General features: G+C 47.2%; 1 protein-coding gene across 1 annotated transcript in view; it reads right to left on the bottom strand.

Annotated features, from left to right (window-relative positions):
• Positions 1–19,931, bottom strand: part of PHC1 (polyhomeotic homolog 1) — a 21,928-nt gene extending 1,997 nt beyond the window's left edge. Inside the window, exons 1-14 of the mRNA XM_082849840.1 lie at positions 19,704–19,931; positions 16,761–16,918; positions 15,513–15,623; positions 14,629–14,709; positions 13,989–14,138; positions 13,108–13,263; positions 6,957–7,446; positions 4,795–5,564; positions 4,078–4,225; positions 3,627–3,838; positions 2,911–3,025; positions 1,969–2,077; positions 1,611–1,761; positions 914–1,145 (exon numbers count right to left, since the gene is read on the bottom strand). Coding sequence (XP_082705966.1) covers positions 914–1,145; positions 1,611–1,761; positions 1,969–2,077; positions 2,911–3,025; positions 3,627–3,838; positions 4,078–4,225; positions 4,795–5,564; positions 6,957–7,446; positions 13,108–13,263; positions 13,989–14,138; positions 14,629–14,709; positions 15,513–15,623; positions 16,761–16,874 — 2,839 coding nt within the window. The 5' untranslated portion in view covers positions 16,875–16,918; positions 19,704–19,931. The remainder of the gene's footprint in view (positions 1–913; positions 1,146–1,610; positions 1,762–1,968; positions 2,078–2,910; positions 3,026–3,626; positions 3,839–4,077; positions 4,226–4,794; positions 5,565–6,956; positions 7,447–13,107; positions 13,264–13,988; positions 14,139–14,628; positions 14,710–15,512; positions 15,624–16,760; positions 16,919–19,703) is intronic.

Below are 19,931 nucleotides of genomic sequence, written 5' to 3'. Positions count from 1 at the left end.
AAAGGGAGGGAGCAATATATATATATGTTTTCTTTGACACTGGCAAGAAAATCAAAGTTAAGAGCCGTCTTGACATCTTTAAGGGCCCAGAATTCAGACAAAATACCAAGAAGGGTAGGATGGTTTTCCTGCTGGAGAAAGCCATCCCTTTGTCAAGAATAGCTTATCTGCCAGTGCAGGGGACACGGGTTCGAGCCCTGGTCCGGGAAGATCCCACATGTCACGGAGCAACTAAGCCTGTGCGCCACAACTACTGAGCCTGCGCTCTAGAGCCCGTGTGCCACAACTACTGAAGCCCATGTGCCACAACTACTCAGCCCGCGCACCTAGAGCAGCCCATGCTCCGCAACAAGAGAAGCCGCTGCAATGAGAAGCCCGTGCACCGCAGTGAGGAGCGGCCCCCGCTCGCCGCAACTAGAGAAAGCCCGCACACAGCAACGAAGACCCAACACAGCCAAAAATTATAAATTAAATAAATAAATTTATTTTTTAAAAAAAAAGTATAGCTTATAAATAATCCTGCCTTGAGGAGAGCAGGGCAACAATGGCCCATTATTTCCTAATCCCCTTCTCCGCTGAGAAAAGTCTTTTATCCATGGTGGGTATCCCAATTAATCACACATAAAAAAATACTTTAAAAATTATTGGTTAAGAATCATAGATGAAAATCAACTGTTGCAAAATTACTGACATAGCAGAGGACAGTCAACCCAGGAAAACTGGGAAACCAGGCTGTGGACAAAACCGGAATAAATACCAAGAGTAGAGCCTTCGTCATACCACACTTAAGCCTCTACTGCTTAAGTCCGTTACATTTCCAGTTACAAAAGCCCCTGTGGGATGACCTAAAGAAAACTGTAGGAAAATGAAGCAATATAGGTGACCTGGGTCCTGGTGGACAGGCCCGCGATACCTTGTAGAGAAGCAATAAACTCATACACCTCCTCTACGCTCCAACGGCTAGGATTACTGGACAGGAACACAGGGTTGATGCCATGTAATTCTGGTGTAGGCGGAGCTGTATTGGGGTTCCCCAGGTCACGTTCTCCATGCCCTGCTCGCACGGATAAAGGCCCAGGAGATGTTGGAGAGAGTGCTTCATCGTAACTGGAATTATCTGAACCCCGGCTAGAGTCCTCTTGACCCTACAGAAAAAAACGCAAAACAGGTCACAAGTAACAGTGTCATGAGGTTTCCCTCTCCTTTCCCCAGCCACCCTGGGTTTGGATTACTATCCGGCACAGAGGAAAAACTAATCTTAGCACAAGTGAAATAAGCTGTACTTCACGTGCAAATGCCCGAAGTCACCAGTCCGCTCTCGAGTGCCTTTCAAGTATGAACTGTATCCCTCTCTCGGTTCTCCCCTTCTACCAACGACTGCCCTAGATTTTCCCTCCTCAAACACGGCATAAGGATTAACAGACAGGCAACCAGTAAGGTGAGAAGAGACACAGAGGTCAGGATCTCTTGGAATTTGGAGTAAGGCAATCAACGCAAAACCGGAGTTCTGGTCTCATACTCATTTTAGCTGGGCAAAGGAACTGCCCCGTGGGGAAGAGGAAGGAAAAAGGCCCATTTCTGAGGTAGTGCGCCCCGCACCGGCAGCTCACCCGGTGACGCTTGCCCTGGATCTTGGCACGGGCGATGTCGGAGGAGCTGCGGCGGGGTCCGCGCCGACGAACGCGGGCATAGTTGGCTTCTTGAAACTCTTTCATTTTTTTCCTCTTCAGCCGGAATTGGTGGCTACAGCTCACATTATACCTATGGGTCGGGGCACGTACAGGAGGTCATGAGTGCTACCAGAGAAGACCGCCTTGCTCCCCTGCACTAAATGTGAACTGGGATTTTAAGGGCCGATTTGGGGAAGGGAATGAAAGCAGAGGAGACATTAACTATGAGCCTTGAGCAGATCCTAGGGAAGGGGTGTAAGGTTAGATGGAGGGGGGTGAGGCAGGGTGCCTACAGTACCTCTTTGCGCAAGTCATGGAGCAGAATCTCTTGGAGCCGCGAAACTGCTCTGCAGGGGCGTACTTCCCACAGTACTCGCACTTCAGGAGGTTCGCCTTCTTATCGAGCTCTGGAAACAAGGCAGCGCAGGAGGGCTGCATCGGTTTCTGCTGCCACTCAGGCCCCCATCAGGCCCAGCGCTGGACTCTAATTACTCTCAGGGTTCCCCCCAAAGACCTACTCAACCTAATTGAGAATCTCCCTAAAACAAAGTTCAAGATCCAGAACCGTAAAGAACTATCCCTCAAGAACATCACAGTCTTCCTAACCTTAAGCCAGACGATTTCCACTTTAAATGACTAATTTTATCCTGACTCATAATCTCAGATTTCAGACAAGACTGCATTTCTGAACAGGAGAGAGGAAAAGATTACTTAATGCCTGGAAAGACATAAGACCTCTCTCCCACAGAAGTTTCCAAAAGCAGGGGGGGAAATGTGAACAGGACTCCTTAACATGTAGTACAGAATCTAGAATAAGGAGAACTGGAAATTAAGATATAGCCTTTTTTTTTGGCCGTACCCTGCAACATGCAGGATCTTAGTTCCCCAACCAGGGATCAAACCCGTGCCCCCTGCAGTGGAAGCGTGGCGTCCTAACCACTGAACCGCCAGGGAATTCCCAGAAATAGCCTATTTTAGATCGTCTTTTGAAAAATATATCCTTATAGTAAATAATTCAACAGATTACTCTAGCTTGATAAAATTCCCCTTAATTCTATCCTATGGAACAACTTCTCTGTGAGTCTACGTATTTTGTTATATGATGTGGCTTCTGGTTTCTCAGCATGGATGGACTTCACGTAATTCCCACTTTAAATAGATAATTCCTATTTTACACTAAGTCCTCAAACACATCTCCATCAGCCTCCTTCCCCAGATGGGTCTCTAAATAAATACTTACCAGCAGATGGGCTGTCCCCACCTAAGAGGCCACCCGACTGATTCTCATTCAGCCCTGTCACGAGGCCAGTCTGCAGTGGCTTCTCAGACTCTTTCAGTAACTGAGAACAACCCACCTGTCCCAGAAAAAGGTTAGTTAAGTTAGCCTAATTCCTTTCTGCTTCCCTATAGCTTTCCCCACCATTTTTCACCACCATGTCTCTGCCCAGATTTCTGAGTTAATGACCAAGTCCGATGCAGAGAAAACCATTTTCAATATAGCAATCAAAAGCCTCTAACTGGCTTTTTTCAGATAAGCCACTGGAGAACAGGTTCCTACCTGGGCTCCCTATTTTGTCCTTTTCGTTCCTAAATTGTAGGGAACATACTAGGAGTCAAGATACTTGTGTTCTAAGTCCTGGTTCTGCAACTCATGGTATCCAGAAAACTCTCTTAACTTCTCTACCACAATTTTCTTCCCTATAAAACAACCTAATTTGTCTAACTAAACATGACAGCTTTAGAGGTCACTTTCTTCCTTTTCTTCTCCTCTTCCCAACATTTTCACTTTCTAGTCTACATATTCTTTCTTCTCTTCACTTCCTTCTTTACAACTAACCATAAAAACAACAGAATTGAACCATTTGCTAATAATTAAATAGTTCTGAGACTTTTGATTTCGTGGAGTTTGAAAAGACAACAATCAGACCAAGCCCCGCCTTCTGGCCCTGCCCTCACCGGAAAAGGTTCTGCTCCTTCCTGGATAACGAAGCCTTCGATGATGTGGGTGAGAATCTGGGGCTTCACAATGGCCTGTGGGGGCTTGGAGTCACCCATCTGTCTGGACACCATGGCCAGCGTGGGAGGCGGTGCTGACGGGGCAGGAGCCAAGGCTACTACATCACTGCTCGGGGTAGCAGCATTCACACTGGTCACTGGTTCAGCTTTGTCTGGAAAATAAACACAAGATTGAGGGACAGGTAGGGGATGACCTAGCTGATCCATCTATGAGCCAGGTCAGCCTGATCTTCCACAGTAATACATGTTCCCTTTTGATCATTCACCCTGGATTCCCCGTGTTTGGATCTACTCCACCAAGCCTACTGAGGCAGAGTGATCTTTCAGCGCACTCAGAACTTTCCTCTAATTTCTATGTACTCCAGCAGCACTGCAGAAGCCAGTTACTCACCTCCAAGACCGCCCTTCTCCTCCATGGCCTTCGGGCTCTCTACTACCGGAGACGCCTTCGCAGGAAGCATTGAACTCAACGTGGAGATATCGTCTCTCTCCTCCTCTGACTCAGCCTTGCGTTTGACAGGCAATGTCTGGGGTTTGCCCTATAAAGTGAAGAACAGGAAAGAAAAGATTTATGAGTGAAGGGTAACAAGAAAACACAATTATTCCCATACTGTCAGAGAAAATTTTCTTAGTTCTAGATTCCCCAATTTGTATACTTCCCACAGTACAGTAAAATTTCTGGTCATTCCCAAGAAGTGTAACTTCTACATCAAGACAAAAAATACAACATTTTCTCCAGGTCCTCACGTAGACCTGGAGACCCTGGGTTCATCAACAGCCCAACCACGAACTGTTGTTTTTCTAAAAATCAATTTTGGTGGTTAAGGCTATATCTTGATATAACTTAGTACAGATCCAAAAACACAGAATTTCAGTGACAAATTTAGGAGTATGAACTTCAGGTATTATCTACACTAATGTCTCCCTCTTACAAAAGGAAGAAGTGCGTGCCAGGATCTTAACCTTCCATGAACATGTCTCTCTCTTACAAAAGAAGCAGTGATCAATACCAGTATCTTAACCTTCCTAACTCCTTATTCCCCTCCTAAATTAAACTCAGGTCCTCTCAAGGATGATAGTGCCCTCAAAGCCATCAGGCATCACTCACCGGCAGGTGCACAGACTGCATGTAGAAGGCGGCAGGGACCTGGGCCACAACAGGCGAGGAGGCGGTAGCCGCCCCCTTCACCACATGTGCCGTCCCCTGCACAGGAGCCAGGGTCATCCCCGAAGCCAACGCGGGCGGGCCCTCCTGCAGCGCACCAGGGGCCTGGGATGAAGGTGGCGAAGAGGCCACGTGGGCCTGGCCAGGCTGCACTGTGCCTGCCATCCCCCGGGAAGCAGGCACGGCGGCTGCCAGCTGGGCCAGCCCCAAAGCCTGGGCCTGGGCTGTACCTGGCTGCCGGGTACCTACGACTTGCACGGGGATGTGGGGCGGAGGTTGCTGGGTGGCTGACATCTTGGCAGCCCCCAGCTGAGGAGGCTTGACAGGGGCCACAGGTGGCTTGGACTGGATGGGGACGGGGGGCTTGGGGGCTGGGTCAGGAGGGAGCGACAAGGGCGAAGACTGCAGCATGGGCTGGACAACCAGAGTCTGGGCTGGCTGCTGGGACTGCGAAGGCGGGGCCTGCTGGGCGGGGGGGCCCTGCGGGGGCGGGGGGGCCGGGAGGGGCGCGGCCTGCTGCTGCTGCTGCTGCTGCTGCTGCTGCTGGGCCAGCTGGAGGTGGGTGGCCGTGTGCAGCAGCTGCGCCTGGCGGTGCGGGAACTGCTGCTGGTGGTGGATGGCGATCTGCTGCTGGATCACCACCTGCTTCTGCTGCAGGTGGATCTGCTGCTGCTGCTGGATCAGGGAGTGGGGCTGGATCTGCGTGTAGGTGGCTGCGGGGACAGCCCCGAAGCGACAAAGAGTGAGGGGGGCAGAAAATCAGCAGCAGCCCCAGGAATGGGAAGCCAGAGCACCCTTCCGAGGCGGACCCAGACAGCGAATGGAAGGCGAGCCTGGAGGGGCCCGGGCGGCTGCTTGGCTCACACTCCTTCCTAGTCTGACATTACCAACTACCCCAGTCTTAAAGGTTTCCAGGAGAGACCACTCTTGCTCGAGCAGTGAACAGTCCTCAGTAACTTCCTGCGTTTATCTGACTTTTACTTTTTTGCTCTACTTAAATTCTGTTACTTTGCACTCAGCAAGGACAACGGCGGGCCCGTCCTCTCCATGATTAGACTCAGCTCCTCAAGCACTGAGGCCATGTTTCATTCATTTTTACATCCCTAGAACCCAGCCCAGGGCCTGACACATGAGAAACACTTAGCAGTCACTGAAATAATAAACGTCCACAGAGGTAAAGATACCAACATCTTCCCGTGAATGCCTCGGTCTCCAACATTTATCAGTTTGGGTCACCGCCTATGAGAAGATGTCTTACGAGTCAGCAGCTGCGAGCTCGGACTTTACCCAGTTTCCTCCACTGTAAACTAGAGTTGGGATCTCCCCGCTCCATACTCTACCAGAGCGTCCAGAGGATATATGTGAAATGAAAGCACTTCGGTAACAGAAGTGCTACAGTGTGTAAATACTAGGTATTAAACTGATAATTAACTGTTACATTTTGTGAATACATTATTCAAATATAGCAACAACTAAAGAACTAGAAACAAGGAAGGCAAAAATAAACATTACCAAGTAAGGTGCACACATCTAACTCTATACACAGCCTGAAATCAAGAACTATTTGGCGTTATTATTTATTCTTTTTTATCCTTATCATTGATACAGATGATCACAAGTTGACTGTATTAAACCATGGCTCTATTTGCTCATCCTAAGTGCTCTAAGGCACCTATACAGTCTCTGCTCTACACTGGGCCAACTAACCAACATTAAACGCATCCTTTATGCTAAACTGTAAGCTCCGTGAGCAGAGGAGTCTGTTTTTCAAAGGTGTGTCCCAGCACCTCCTAGAACATAGTAGGCAATTCAAAAAGAACCAAGTGAATGAATGGTTCGAGTGAGTAAACTGAAGAACTCAGGACCTAAGAAAGAGAGGACAAGGCAACTTGTAAACTGACTGCTGCCTGGTGGAAACAGACAAGATCCATCTCTGTTACCTGTCGTCCTGTCTCCCTGGACTAATATGATCAAGGTTGATGAGATTCTCTTTCCTTCCACTAGTCCGGGACCAAGACAAGCAGGAAAAATGGCAAAGATATGTACTCTGACGATTTTAAACAAGTCCCGAGAGAACAATGACATTATGAGAGGTGACAGCTTACCTGAGCTAATAAGGGTCTGGCTGGGAGCAGGTGTGGCTGTCCGTGTCAGGTTCATGCCCACGCTCTGCTGACCAGTCCCATCTGCTTCTGCCTTCTTGGCCGCTGCACTTTCTGCTTCTGTCTGGCTGCCCTGACTCACAGTCACTGCCTGGGCTGCAGGCAAGGGCTGCACCACTCCTGTGCCCTTCCTGGGACAGCTCCCACCACCACCCATTCCTGAGGAAGGCAACTGACCCAAGCCCCCAGGTGTCTGGCCACCTGGACCCATGGACCCTGGGATGCTATTCCCACTGCCTCCACCAGCTTGACTAAGGTTGAGGGACTGGCCTGAGGCCCCAGAGGAAGCCTGAGCCACAGCGAGGGCCTGGCTAGAGGCCTGGGAGAGGCTGGAGACAGGGGAGGCTCCAGGAGGAATGGCCTTCTGAGCAGAGCCTTGCATTTGGGGTCCTTGGGCTGAGGCCTGTTGGTTCCTGACTGCCAAGTTCTGCACCTGAAAGATAAGAAGCAAAAGACAGACTGAGAAAAGGGGAACAGGGGGCACTCAGGGCAAAGATTTCTGTGACTGATTCCGAAGCAGTGACGACAGCTACAGATATTCCACAGCCCCCCTCAACTCGTACCCCGTCCTATACAAACGTACACAGTGAAGGCCTTCCCAGGGAGGGACTCAAGTCATATTTGATTTTTCAGGCTCCTTCACTCACTATCAAATCCATCATCTAGTTTGGTTATTTTATTCCTTCAAAATGTCTCCGATTTTCCCTTTCCTCTCCATTCATTCATTCAACATCTACAAAACATCTACTATGCTTCAGGTACCACACTGGATACTGGGAATGCAGAGATGAAAGACATGAGCCCCTGCGTTTAATGAGTACTTTCTACTAAAAAAGACAAGAAAACCAAATTGCACTATGCACAGATAGGCACACAGTGCTACACGAGCACAGAGAGGAGATTAACTCAGACTAGGGAGATTAGCGAAGACGTCCTAAAGCAGGTGATGTCTGAGCTGAGAACCAACAGGTAATAGTGAAGGCAGAGGTTTGAAGACATAGGTGACAACACTGCAAGACCACTGAGCCAAGAAAGAGCACAGCATTTTTGGAAATTATAAATACTTCATTATGTTTGGGGTGAACTAGAGGAAATGGCAAGAAATGAAGCTAGGAAGGTAGGTTGAGGCTAGAAAGAGGACAGACCTCGAAGGGCCTGGTGTGTTAAAATAAAGAGAGCCTGAACTTTACTTTGGAAACAGTTTCTCCATCTTCTTTGTTGGTATATTCCCAGCACCTAGCACAGTGCCTGACAGATAGTAAGTGCTCCAAGGTATGAACAGAGAGAAGGAATGATGAGCACTTAATGGATTACAGGAAGCCACTGAAGAATATGCATCAGAATCATCGTGATCAAATCTATAGTCGAAACTATTCTTTTAAACACTGCTGATGAAAGTATAAATCAGTACAACCACTTCGGAAAACAGTTTGGCATCATATCCTAAAGGTCACTATTCACACACACTCTAATAACCCAGGAATCCCATAAGAGAAATGCTCGCCGTATACAATGGGTGGCTTGTGTTAAGAATGGTCACAGCAGCACTAGTCATGATAATAAAAGCCTGGAAACCAACTGAATGGCCATAATCAGAAGAGAAGATGAATTAAGATGTGTAGTATATTTACACGATGGAATATTACATAGAAATCAAAATGAATAAAGTACAATGACATACAACAATACAGACGGATTTTGACAATAAGCTATTAAGAAATCATTCCCAAAAAGACTGCACACAAGTACCTTATAAATTTAAATATAAATTAGACATATGTGTGTGTGTGTGTGTGTGTGTGTGTGTGTGTATGTATATATATATATATATATATATATATATATATATATAAATGATATGGTATCTGGAATTTGCTTCTAAATAATCCACAGGTGAAGGGAAGGGGGTCTGGAGAGATTGGCCACGTTTATAAATGCTGACGCTGGATGGTTAAGTACATGGAGATTCATATTTCTTTATATTTTTGTTTATGTCTGAAATGTTCCATAATAAAAGTACATTTTAGAAATATACGTAAAGGCAATAAAACTATATAAAAAGGGACACAGGGAAGGATGAACCTAGGAATCATGGGTAAGGGGAGGCAGTGGATGGAACTGGGGATGGCTTATTACATGATTAAAACTTACTGAGTAAATATTTTTAAAAAGTGGACCATTGATGAGAGGAAGCCATGAGCCAAGGATTATGATTTATCAAATTCTGTACACCAGAGGTACAATTAAAAATAATGTTAGTAACAACATATATCTCCTTATTAAAAAACTTATTCTGTTAGCAATGTGGGAGAGGATTAGAAGTAGATATGGCTGAAGTCAAGAGACCAATTAGGAAACCAGTACAGTAATTCAGGCGAAAAACAAAAAGAACCCGAATTCAGACAACAGTAATAAAGAAGAAGAGGCAATAGCTTTTGAGAGAGATTTACAAGAATCATCAGGATTGGGTGCTGGGGCGCTTATATACTTCTTACCTTTTCTAACCGGCTTCCTTTCCATAATGGCTATTTAAAACTTTCCTCCTCTCCTTGTACCTCAGAACCACTTCCTCTTTCCCCTGTCACTGTTCACTCCAGCAGAGACAATAAAACCACTAGATGTGCACGATGCTTCAGCAGTTCCACCAAACCTGCCCCTGCACCTGCCCCCGTCACTTACCACCCCCTCTCCCTCTCCTTCCTCCTCTCCAAGGGCCGTCCTTCTCCAGGCTGAGGGTCCCATCCCCTCCTCCTGCTTCAACCTCTCCTCTACTGGCTCCCTGCCATCACCAAGCGGAACCCCATTCCCAAGCCCAGCTTCACCCTCCTCTCCTGTTCTTGCTAATCTCTTAATAATTGTTTACAACCACCGCACCGACTCCCACCACCCAGTCATTCCTCAAGTCACACCACTCCTCTGGCTTCAGCCCCCGACTCCCCCGGAAGGGCTCTCCACCCACAGACCTAAGTCCAGCTCTCCCGCCCTCTCCACTGAACTGGACAGAGGACCCCCTCCACTTTCATAACATTCGGCTCCCTTGTCTTCGTGACCCCGCACAATCCAGATCTTGTCTCTGTCACTCTTGCCTCCTCCCCTCTGCCAGCCCACCACCCTCTACTCCACCTGGAGCTGCTCTATTTTCTAAGGGCTCGTTCTAAACCTCGGGGCTCCAGCTTGAAGGATTTTCTCTTCTCAATCCGTACCAGCTCCCCAAGTGGTTTCCGGTGCTTGACTTCTCTTATTATCTCCACGCACACTACTCCTGTCTGTTCATCTCCAACTCAGTCAGACTTCTCCGAGCTGAGCACTGTGTACATCAGACTGCTGACCCGAGACCTCCTCGTGGGCGGCTCACAAGCACTGCTAGGTCGGCACATCCTCAAGTGAACTTCACCCCGCGTCCACTTCCCGGCATTCTCCATCGCATTCACAGCGCTCCTGGCCCCTCAGGCCATGTCAGATCCCAGCTCTGGCACCTCCCCCCACTCCCCCATCCACTGGGTCAGGCCTCCCTTTCCAATGATCTTCGAAGTTTTTCTCCAATCTACTCATTTCTGTCCATCTACATTGCTACCACCTAATCCAAACGTCTTCCCCCTAAACTCTTACAACACTGTTTTCCTCCCTATATTCACACTCACACCATTTCCATTTATCCTCTAGAGGAGCCAACATAGTCCTTAAACTAAAAAAAAAATTTTTTAAACCCTCAAGTCTCCAAGTCACTGCCATTTCCCACTGGCCTTCACACAGAGCCCCCAATCCTACACACAGTCCCCAAGGCCCTGCAAGATTAGTTTCCCCCACCTCCCCAGTGCCATCTCCATCCCCCAGCGCCAGGCTCCAGGAACACGGGTCTTCTTTTAGTGCCTCAAATATACAAAGTCCCTTCCCTCCTCAGGTCTCTGGACATGGGGGGGCCCTGCCTTCACTCTCATTCCATGTCTTCCCCTGACTAACTTCTACAGGCCCCCATTTAACTGCCGTCTCCTCGGGAACGCCTTCTTGACTTCTACCCCCATCCCAAGGCTAAATTAAGTCCCTTTCTATGTTTTCAGAGCACTCTGTACTTTTTTTTTTAATATAAATTTATCTATTTATTTTTGGCTGCGTTGGGTCTTCGTTGCTGCGTGCAGGCTTTCTCTAGCTGCGGTGACAGGGGGCTACTCTTCGTTGCGGTACGAGGGCTTCTCATTGCGGTGGCTTCTCTTGCTGTGGAGCACGGGCTCTAGGCAGGCGGGCTTCAGTAGTTGCAGCACATGGGCTCAGTAGTTGTGGCTCGCGGGCTCTAGAGAGCAGGCTCAGTAGTTGTGGCACATGGGCTTAGTTGCTTGGCGGCATGTGGGATCTTCCTGGACCAGGGCTCGAACCTGTGTCCCCTGCATTGGCAGGCGGATTCTTAACCACTGCACCACCAGGGAAGTCCCAGCACACTGTACTTTCTAATGAAGCAATCACTAAACTATTCAGGTGATTATCTGTTCAATGTGCTTTGATGATGTGTCATCTCCATCAGTCCAGTAATCATGACCTTGGACATTCAAGGCCAAAGAACGTCTGATATCTGATCGTAATGAGGGCTAAACTCTTAAAAACACTCACTATGCTGTGTCCAGGCACTCTTCAAATGCTTACACACATCAACTCCCTTGGGCCTCACAACACACTCTGAGGTAAGTATTTTATAACAGCTATTTAATAGATGAAGAAATTGTGGCTAAAAATGTTAGGCCATTTGCAGGGGTCACACTAAGTCATGGAGTTGGAATCTGACCCAAACATCAGATTCCCACTTTCAACCACTGCTCTGTCCGTCCACACACTGACACACAAATATCTGATGAATAGATGGATAAATGGAAGAATTGCTATGGAAGCAGGCTCCACCTCATCCTCTGATTCCACAGTTATGACTGTAGTCTAAACCAAAGGCCTTACCTTGTAACTAAATTACCTCAGCAGTTTCTTAGCAGGTCCCCTTATTTCTCTTTCTTCTCCAGGCACGTGTTCCTAAATGATTCTTTCTCAAGGAGTTTCCTGACCCTATCAATCTGCCTTTCAAGCCAGCAGTGCCACTGCTACCTGTGAAGTTACCTGGCTTTCAGACTTCTCCCTAACAACGACCTTTCCAGCCACAGGCCTGCTGTCTCCACTTTATTCACTCATCCCCAAATCATCTTCACGTACGTGAGATAGGCCTTTACACATACTGTTCTCCCTCCAGTGTTCTTCTTACTCCAAATCAAATCCTACCCGTCCTTTAAGAATCTGTTCATGTTCCTAAAAGTCACTGAAAAGAAATGCAGGCAACTCTTCCCTAAACTCCTGCATCACTCAAAGTTGGTACTGTTTACTTTTGCACTTCTTTCTTCTCTAAGCTCTTTGAAGACTTGACTCATTTTTCAATCCCCCAGTTTCTAGTATATACCTGAGCACATCAAAAGAGAGAGCGCAATATTTACTTGCTACTGATAAACTAAAAGAATGAAACGAGTACTATGAGATCCCAGTTTGTATCCCACCCGTAAGAAGCTAAAACATTCAGGCTCTCTATATATGTACACACACACACACACACACACACACACATTGGAGATAAGGCATGGGAAGCAGTGGTGAGGAAGACTTTACTGCGAACACAGTGAGCGGAAACAGACTGCTGAAGGTTGAGAGCTACAGCGACTCATAAAGACAAGGAATCAAGTGTTTTGCCAGTAACTCAGCCAGGTCAGCTTCACGTGTGTCTAACTAGAATTCCCTCAACCATCCCTTATCTTACAGAGACAGTACTGCAAGAAGAGAGAACTAAGACTTCCTGAATGAAACTGAGCCATGGAGGGCTAAAAGAAGGGTAAGGACATACGTCCTGTATTAAGAATAAGGCTTCCCACATCCACAGGGCTGTTTTCAGTCAAGTCTACTTCCCTTCCTAACTCAAAGAACTAAAAAGGTGTAAGGTATTCAAGTTCTACAGAATTTTTTTTTAAAAAGGATTCTGAAAAGTGGTAATGGGGTGGAAGGGTGGGCCCTGGTCCGAGGCCATTCCCTTCACCCTCCCCAGCGTCAGTCCACAGGTCAAGTGGTCGCCACTGACCTGATCGGCATCTGCGTGAACTCCCGGAGGCTGAGCAGATGGTGCCTCCTGCTGGACCGCGGCCACCGCCCCGTTGGGCATCAGGATGAGCTGGGAGGCTAGAGGCACATTCCGGCCCAGGGTCCGGTTTACCTGCAACAGGTTTCCCAGCTGTGGCTGGCAAGGAGGAGGAAGAGGACGAGCAGAGGGAAGAGAGCAAGAGGAAAAGAAGAGAGACAGAAGAGACGGAAGGGAGGGACCACAAGACAAAATAAACAGAAGATACGAAACAGCTAAGCCCTGCCCCTTTCCACACCAACCCAGGAGACCCTTATTTTCCACGTGCGATGAAGCATCCGAAGAAAACCTAGAACGTGTATAAAACTATACACTGATAACAAAGAATCAAACGTCAAAGAAGTTGAGACAATGAGGATTGTGGAGCAAGTGTCTATATATAGTAAGCAGACAGGCCAAGACATAACACTTAGGATTCGTGTACTTGAGTCATAGGTTTAAAGATTAGACTATTATCTGACACAAATTTCTCAAATACTAAGGTGAACATCTTCTAACTTAGGATCTCAATAATCTGCAGGCTACCTGTAAACACTAAGCATCACTTCTAGAGGTTAAGTAAGGCAGAAGAAGCAGATCAGCTTGTCTTAAAACATCTGGGTAACCATGATTAAATAAAACAGCTTTCACTCTGGGCATTCCCTGGTGGTCAGTGGTTAGGACCCGGCGCTTTCACTACTGCGGGCCCGGGTTCAATCCCTAGTCGAGGAGCTAACATCCCATAAGCTGCGTGGTATGGCCAAAAAAATAAAAAATAGCTTTCACTCAATAAGACACAGGACATTTATGCCCCTGGGGCAACAGCGACTGTGGCTTTGGCTTACCCGTAGATACATCTGGGCCTGGGACTGGTTGAGGGGTGGGGAGGTGGTGTTCCCCAGTAGCACAGATTGGGTCAAAGTGGTAGCACTGGGAGAGCTCACACTCTGGGATCGGCTGATGAGCTGGGCGGCCGACGTGGTGGCCAGATTGATCTGTGTGGTACAGAAAGGAACCAGGACTCAGGATTGGGGAGAGGTAAAAGGAAATATACACGACTGACAAATTCAGAGTGACGCGGTCAAGAACAGAGTATCTCACTTTCATACAGTCAGGAGGAAATGAATAATACCTTGCTATCCATTACTGTCATCCGGCTACTGGAGGGTATCACCAAACCAGTCCCTAACCACCAGCGTAACAGTTGAGAAGGCAAAGGAACGAAACGGAACCGACCTTACTTCTCATTCAAGGCTTTGCTACCGCCTACGCAGGATTTTCCTCCTCCTTTCTTAGATCTCCTCGTTAAGACGCCTATACAGATCCAAGCTGGTTACTTTCCATTTTACTAATATTCTCTACGTAAGGGCAGTAAATACCATTGACGGCTCAATAAACACTCTCAGACCAGCAGCACAAAGTAGTTTAACCCAGAGACAAAGACCCAGAGAGGAAAGCCCCTCGGAGGGGAGGGGCAGTACTCACGGAGGCCTGGGTGGTGGTGGTCTGCTGCTGGGCAGGGCTGGTGTTTGGGGAGCTGGCCTGCCGACTGGCAGCAATTGTGGCCTGTTAGAGGGGAAAGAAGACAAGAAAGAGCAGAGACAATGAAGGAAAAGGCTCTGAATCTGCCAGTAATAGATCACAGGCACAAAATATAATAGAGATCTCAGGTAAGAACTGAAAGCCTCTACTATGGAGCAAGGACCAGTGTCTTCACAATCCCAATTACCCTCATGTTGTCACATATGCTAACCCAATAACTCCCACATGACCCAGCCGGGGCAGGCAGGCAACCCACTCTCTTCCTCCCACTTTCTTTTAGCTGCAAGAAACTTTGGTCAGGTGACGTCATGAGTCACTGCTAAGTCCAACCCAGTGCTGCCCAATCAATACAAATATAATACGAGCCACATATATAATCTAGTATGAACATTTCTCGAAAAGTGAAGAGAAACAGGAGAAGTAAACTTTAATAATTTACTTTATTCAAGCTGATCTCATTTCAACATGTAACCAACATAAACAAACTACTGAAATTTTTTTTTCACACTAAGTCTCTGAAATCCAAAATCTTTTCGCACACCTCCGTTTGCACTAGCTGTATTTTAAGTGCTCAATAGCTACCTGTGGCTAACGGCTACCATACTGGACGGTACAGGTCTAGCACAAAGCCATGCTTCCTCTAAAAGGTAGTTTCCCCACAGTTCTTACTGAGAGCCCAGACACTAAGGTCCCTTCAGCCTCCTGCAGGAGGACAGGAGGCAGAGGAGACTGTTTCCAGCCTGGCTCAGCGGAGAAGGTAGCGTGCCCCGACCCACCTGTAGTGCCTGTTCCCTCCCTCCTGGGCCAGCTAGCTGCTGACCTCTCACCTGCTGGACGGCAGCCAGGCTGTGCAGCTGGGCATTGCTGAGCTGCTGCTGGAGCATGAACTGGTGGAAATACTGAGCCGCGTTGGGCTGACGCTGCAGTGCCTGCAGAGCCTAGGAAGAAAGAGTGGGGATCAATCCACTTAGAATGAATCACTCCTGGGACTTGCCTGGCGGTCCAGTGGTTAAGACTCCTTGCTCCCAATGCAGGGGCACGGGTTCGATCCCTCGTCGGGGAACTAACATCCCGCAAGCCGCATGGCGTGGCCAGGAAAAAAAGAAGAATCACTCCTAACTCCTATTCTATGGAAATCACTGTGATCCTCTGAAAGGGACACATGGGAAGGAGGGAAACAAAGGAAGATGGGTATCTGGTTAAATTGTCAACATCTGATTTGTCCATTTTTATATCAGAACCAGTAAGCCCTTAAAAAGTAGACAAGCAGACAAGAACCAGTAAGTCCTTAAAAAGTAGACAAGACAATTCTGCTGTGCTCTATTCTTGAAAAGTAAAGCAGTGTAACTCACATGAACTCTTATTTCCCAAAAGGAATCTGTTAATATACGATATAACAAAGAATTAGGACTAAACTGGTTTGAAAATAAATGGGATGTTGATTAATGTAAAGAGAAGAAGAAAATAAAAGACCATATTCTAGGGATACAATAAAGGTGACAGAATCCTAAGGGGTTGGATACAATGAAAAATAGAGTAAACGGTCACTTATGAAAGACTGTATCAGGTAAAATTTTCAAGTAACTGGCATTTTCAAACACCTACAGCATAATACTAATGGGTGTTTATCAAGATGATACTGGTAATTCAGTTTTAACATTAACTTCAGGATATTACTGTATTCTTTTTAATAATTAGGACCAGTCTTAGGATGTGCATAGTTATTCTAGTAGCTAAAATATTTTAAGTAAAAGTTCTTAACTTCCATTACTCAGGATGATTTTCAAGAAAGACCAAAAATTAAAAACCTGACAATCCATAAAGAGAAATGGTTAGTTAGAATCTAGCAACATGAACTGAATGGCATAAAAACCTTAAAGACTGAATCTCATTCTGCCTCCTTGCTCAAACTGTTGTGAACTCCTAAGATTCTCAGAACTGGAAGGGACCTTAGTTGTCACCTAATCCAACTCCCCGCGTTTGCTGGAAAGGAACCAAGGGCAATTATCTTCCTGCATCCTTGCCCGCCCCAAGCCAATGCTCACAGATCACAGCCCCTCAGAGCTGAGCCTCACCTGCACTGCTTGCCGTTCGTACAGTGACATCTGAGCTATCTGGGGCCGAGAACTGCCCCCAGAGCCGGAGCTCCCATTGGTGGAGTTGGAGCTCTGCTCACTCTCAGTCTCCATGATGGAGGTCCAGGGAGCCCGAGGCTGGCGCTCCGACTCGAGACCTAGATGGAAGCAGCAAAGGATTCAAATTTACACCTGATCTCAAACTACTATTTCATGTCATTATTCAAGTTATCTAAGAACCTTCCTCTTCTTCCATAAACCATGATTTCTCCAGTTTAATAGCTACCAGATCTTCAATATACTCTTATAACCATAACTTCTCCACACCACCTTTTAAAGCTAAGCAGTGTCTCAAAATAAACAACTTTTACCTATTCCCTCATGCCCTTAAATATAAAATGGCCAGAATGTAAGGCGGTTCCTCATAATAGTAAGGCCACCTTATATCCCCATAACACTTTTAAATAGTTTAAAATCGTCCCATTTAAAATTTACTGTTATCTCATCTCTCTCCGCATGTGCAACACCATTATCAGCATTATCTTATTAACAATGGTCACCATTTACTGAGAAGCCACTAGGCGCCTCCTCTCACTGGGCTAGGCTCTTCAGCTCCATTATCTCTCAGTGCTTTACAGTAAATATAATTATCCCCACTTTACAATTGTGGAAATGAGGTTTTCTGAAGTTAAAGTTGTCCTAGTTAAGTATCAAATCTTTACACTAGGACATGCTTCTTCAAACCAAAAACAATCTATGATTAAGGCAGTGTCACTCACTTTGAGTACTCACTGTCATCATTTTATGGAGGAGGGGCTTAAGATACAGATATCAATACATTGAATGCATCATAGAAAGGCATAAAACTAGGAGACAGAAGAACTAGCCTACAGCCCATATCGCCCGAAGAGCTGCCTGGTTCCCACTCAGGCTACTTGTAACACCTTGGACATGTCACTTTCCCTTCTTATAACCTCAGTTTCCCTGTTTGCAAGGAAGGCTTCACAAATAAGTATAATACATCATTTTAACAAATGACTTACAGGTATTAAACACAGTAAAGACAACAATGAAAATCTTCAAGAAAATAAGATTCAACTTTTGAGTCCACTAAAGTAGTCAGAATTTACCCTCTGGGGTCTACACTAAAATTTGCAAAAAGACATGAAAACATTGCTAAGAACCAAGCAAAGAGACAGATGAGAAGTAGGAAGAAACATGCCTTTGAAGCAGCACTAAATGACAATAAGGTTTTTTGTTCATTCTTTTTTTTCCCCTTTTCTGTTAAACCTAAATACTATATTGTCTACTTTTGAGGCGTGGAGCCGCTATAAATATCAGATCAGCACAGCACAATTTGGTTTTGGAATGTAAACATCAAACCAGAATTTCTGCTAAGGGGTGTCAACAGTTTTATTAGGGTGGATCTATTTTAATGACTGCATTCAAAACAAACAAAGTAAACAAAATCAAAACGCTTGGGCTTGGAAATAAAGTTGGGGAGATTTTTTATGATTCCATTCCCAATATCATCTGATTGCATCGTTATTCCCCAAGAATTCAGTTGCACAGGAATAGCAAATGTTACTGCAAACATGGATATAACCCAAGAAGTACACAGAAGAAATCATACTGGCTTCAAGTCTAGTCTATCTTCTCCCCACATCTTTTGCCAAAATATTAAAGCACTAAACAGATACAGACCCATGAATCCTCATTATCAGCATGTGAAGAAAAAAAGTGGGTAAGGGTTAGAGGCAGCACGGCACAGCTGTATAGATCACCGGACTTAGTTCACTGGACTCAGAGACAGGAGGAGACCCTGGAGGGGACATTAATTCCCTTCATGGGTGAAAATGCTAATAAAATGTACGATCCCTCATCTCCCCCCAAAATGGAAGTCTTATTAATTTTTCAGAGTGAGAAACAGAAAAGAGGTGGAAAGGGACCAGCTTAAAGTTTTTAATAAAATCAGGGAAAACTGTCATCAAAACCAGGATTCCTGGATCCCAGGCACATAAATCTATTCATTAATGATCAGTGTTGGGACTGTAAAATTAAATACAGAAAGTGAAGATAACAAAAAGTTTGGGAAGCACAGTGAATTTAAATTTTCAGAATTTAACTGGAAGAGAAGCTGACCCATAGAGGTCCCCAAAGTAACTAAACCACGGTCATCCTGAAAGGCAGCATTTGGGCGTGTGTGGTTGGGTTGGAGCAGACCTTTGGCAAGGAGCTGGAAGAGGATATTGAAGTGGACCTGGTACTCGGCCTACCGAGCCAAGAGTTGGAGGAAATCAATTTCCCCAAGCACGAAACTGTCTCGTAGGAAGGATGGGGCATAGGAAGGGGGGCGGGAGGAGGGGGGTGGTTCGGGGAAGGCTGTGCCAAAGAAATGGAAGCCATGTGAAGAAGAGGGAGAGGAGACGCCCCAGGGGTCCTTGTTGTACCTAGAACCTGGATGAGAACGACGTTCGCAAGAGGGATCAATCACACCGCGGGACGGGGGTCGACTGAGCGGTGCCAGCAGTGAACCGACCCAAGTGAGCGGAGAAATGTGCTTACTGAGAGCGGGGAGACAGACAGAAGTCGAGGAACTGGAAGCTGAGGAACCCAGCGGACCAGAAAAAGCAGGGAGATAACTAGACAGCATGCTTGGATGGGAAAGCCAAAGTCAGAGACGGGAAAATGAATGAGAGAATGAGCGGTCAGAAGCAACTAGGGTGACGGACGGACAGCAGTGAGCACAGCGAAATGAACAGAAGAGCGGGAGGCTGGACAGGCAGAGGGAAGGACCGCAGAGCGAGCGCCAGAGGTAGGCAGGGAAAGACGCCGGGGGAGGTACCTGGGGCGTTCCACAGCCCGAGGTGGCGGAAGAAACATCCCCGCGCAGCCAAGCCCCCGGAGGTCCTGCCCCTGCCCGGCCCGCGGCCGCCCGCTTACCTCCGCGCCTGGCTCTGCACCCGAGCGCTCTCGGGGGGGCGTCCACCTCACGTGCCGGGGTCCCCCGGCGCCGGGCTGGGCGGGGGGCTCGCTCGGCCTCCGCGGCGGGCTCCCCTCGCCTCCTCCCCTTCCTGGAGGGGCGGGGGCGCCGAGAGCGGGGTGGGAGGCGCCCGGCGCGGCCGCGGCTCCCCGCCCCTCCCGCCGCTCCGGGTGCGGGCCGGCCGCGGC

The sequence above is a fragment of the Leucopleurus acutus genome (genome assembly GCF_964270905.1).
Source record: "Leucopleurus acutus genome assembly, chromosome: 11".
Taxonomy (NCBI): domain Eukaryota; kingdom Metazoa; phylum Chordata; class Mammalia; order Artiodactyla; family Delphinidae; genus Leucopleurus; species Leucopleurus acutus.
Note: the sequence above shows the minus strand (reverse complement) of the source record. Positions and strands in the feature narration are given on the sequence as shown.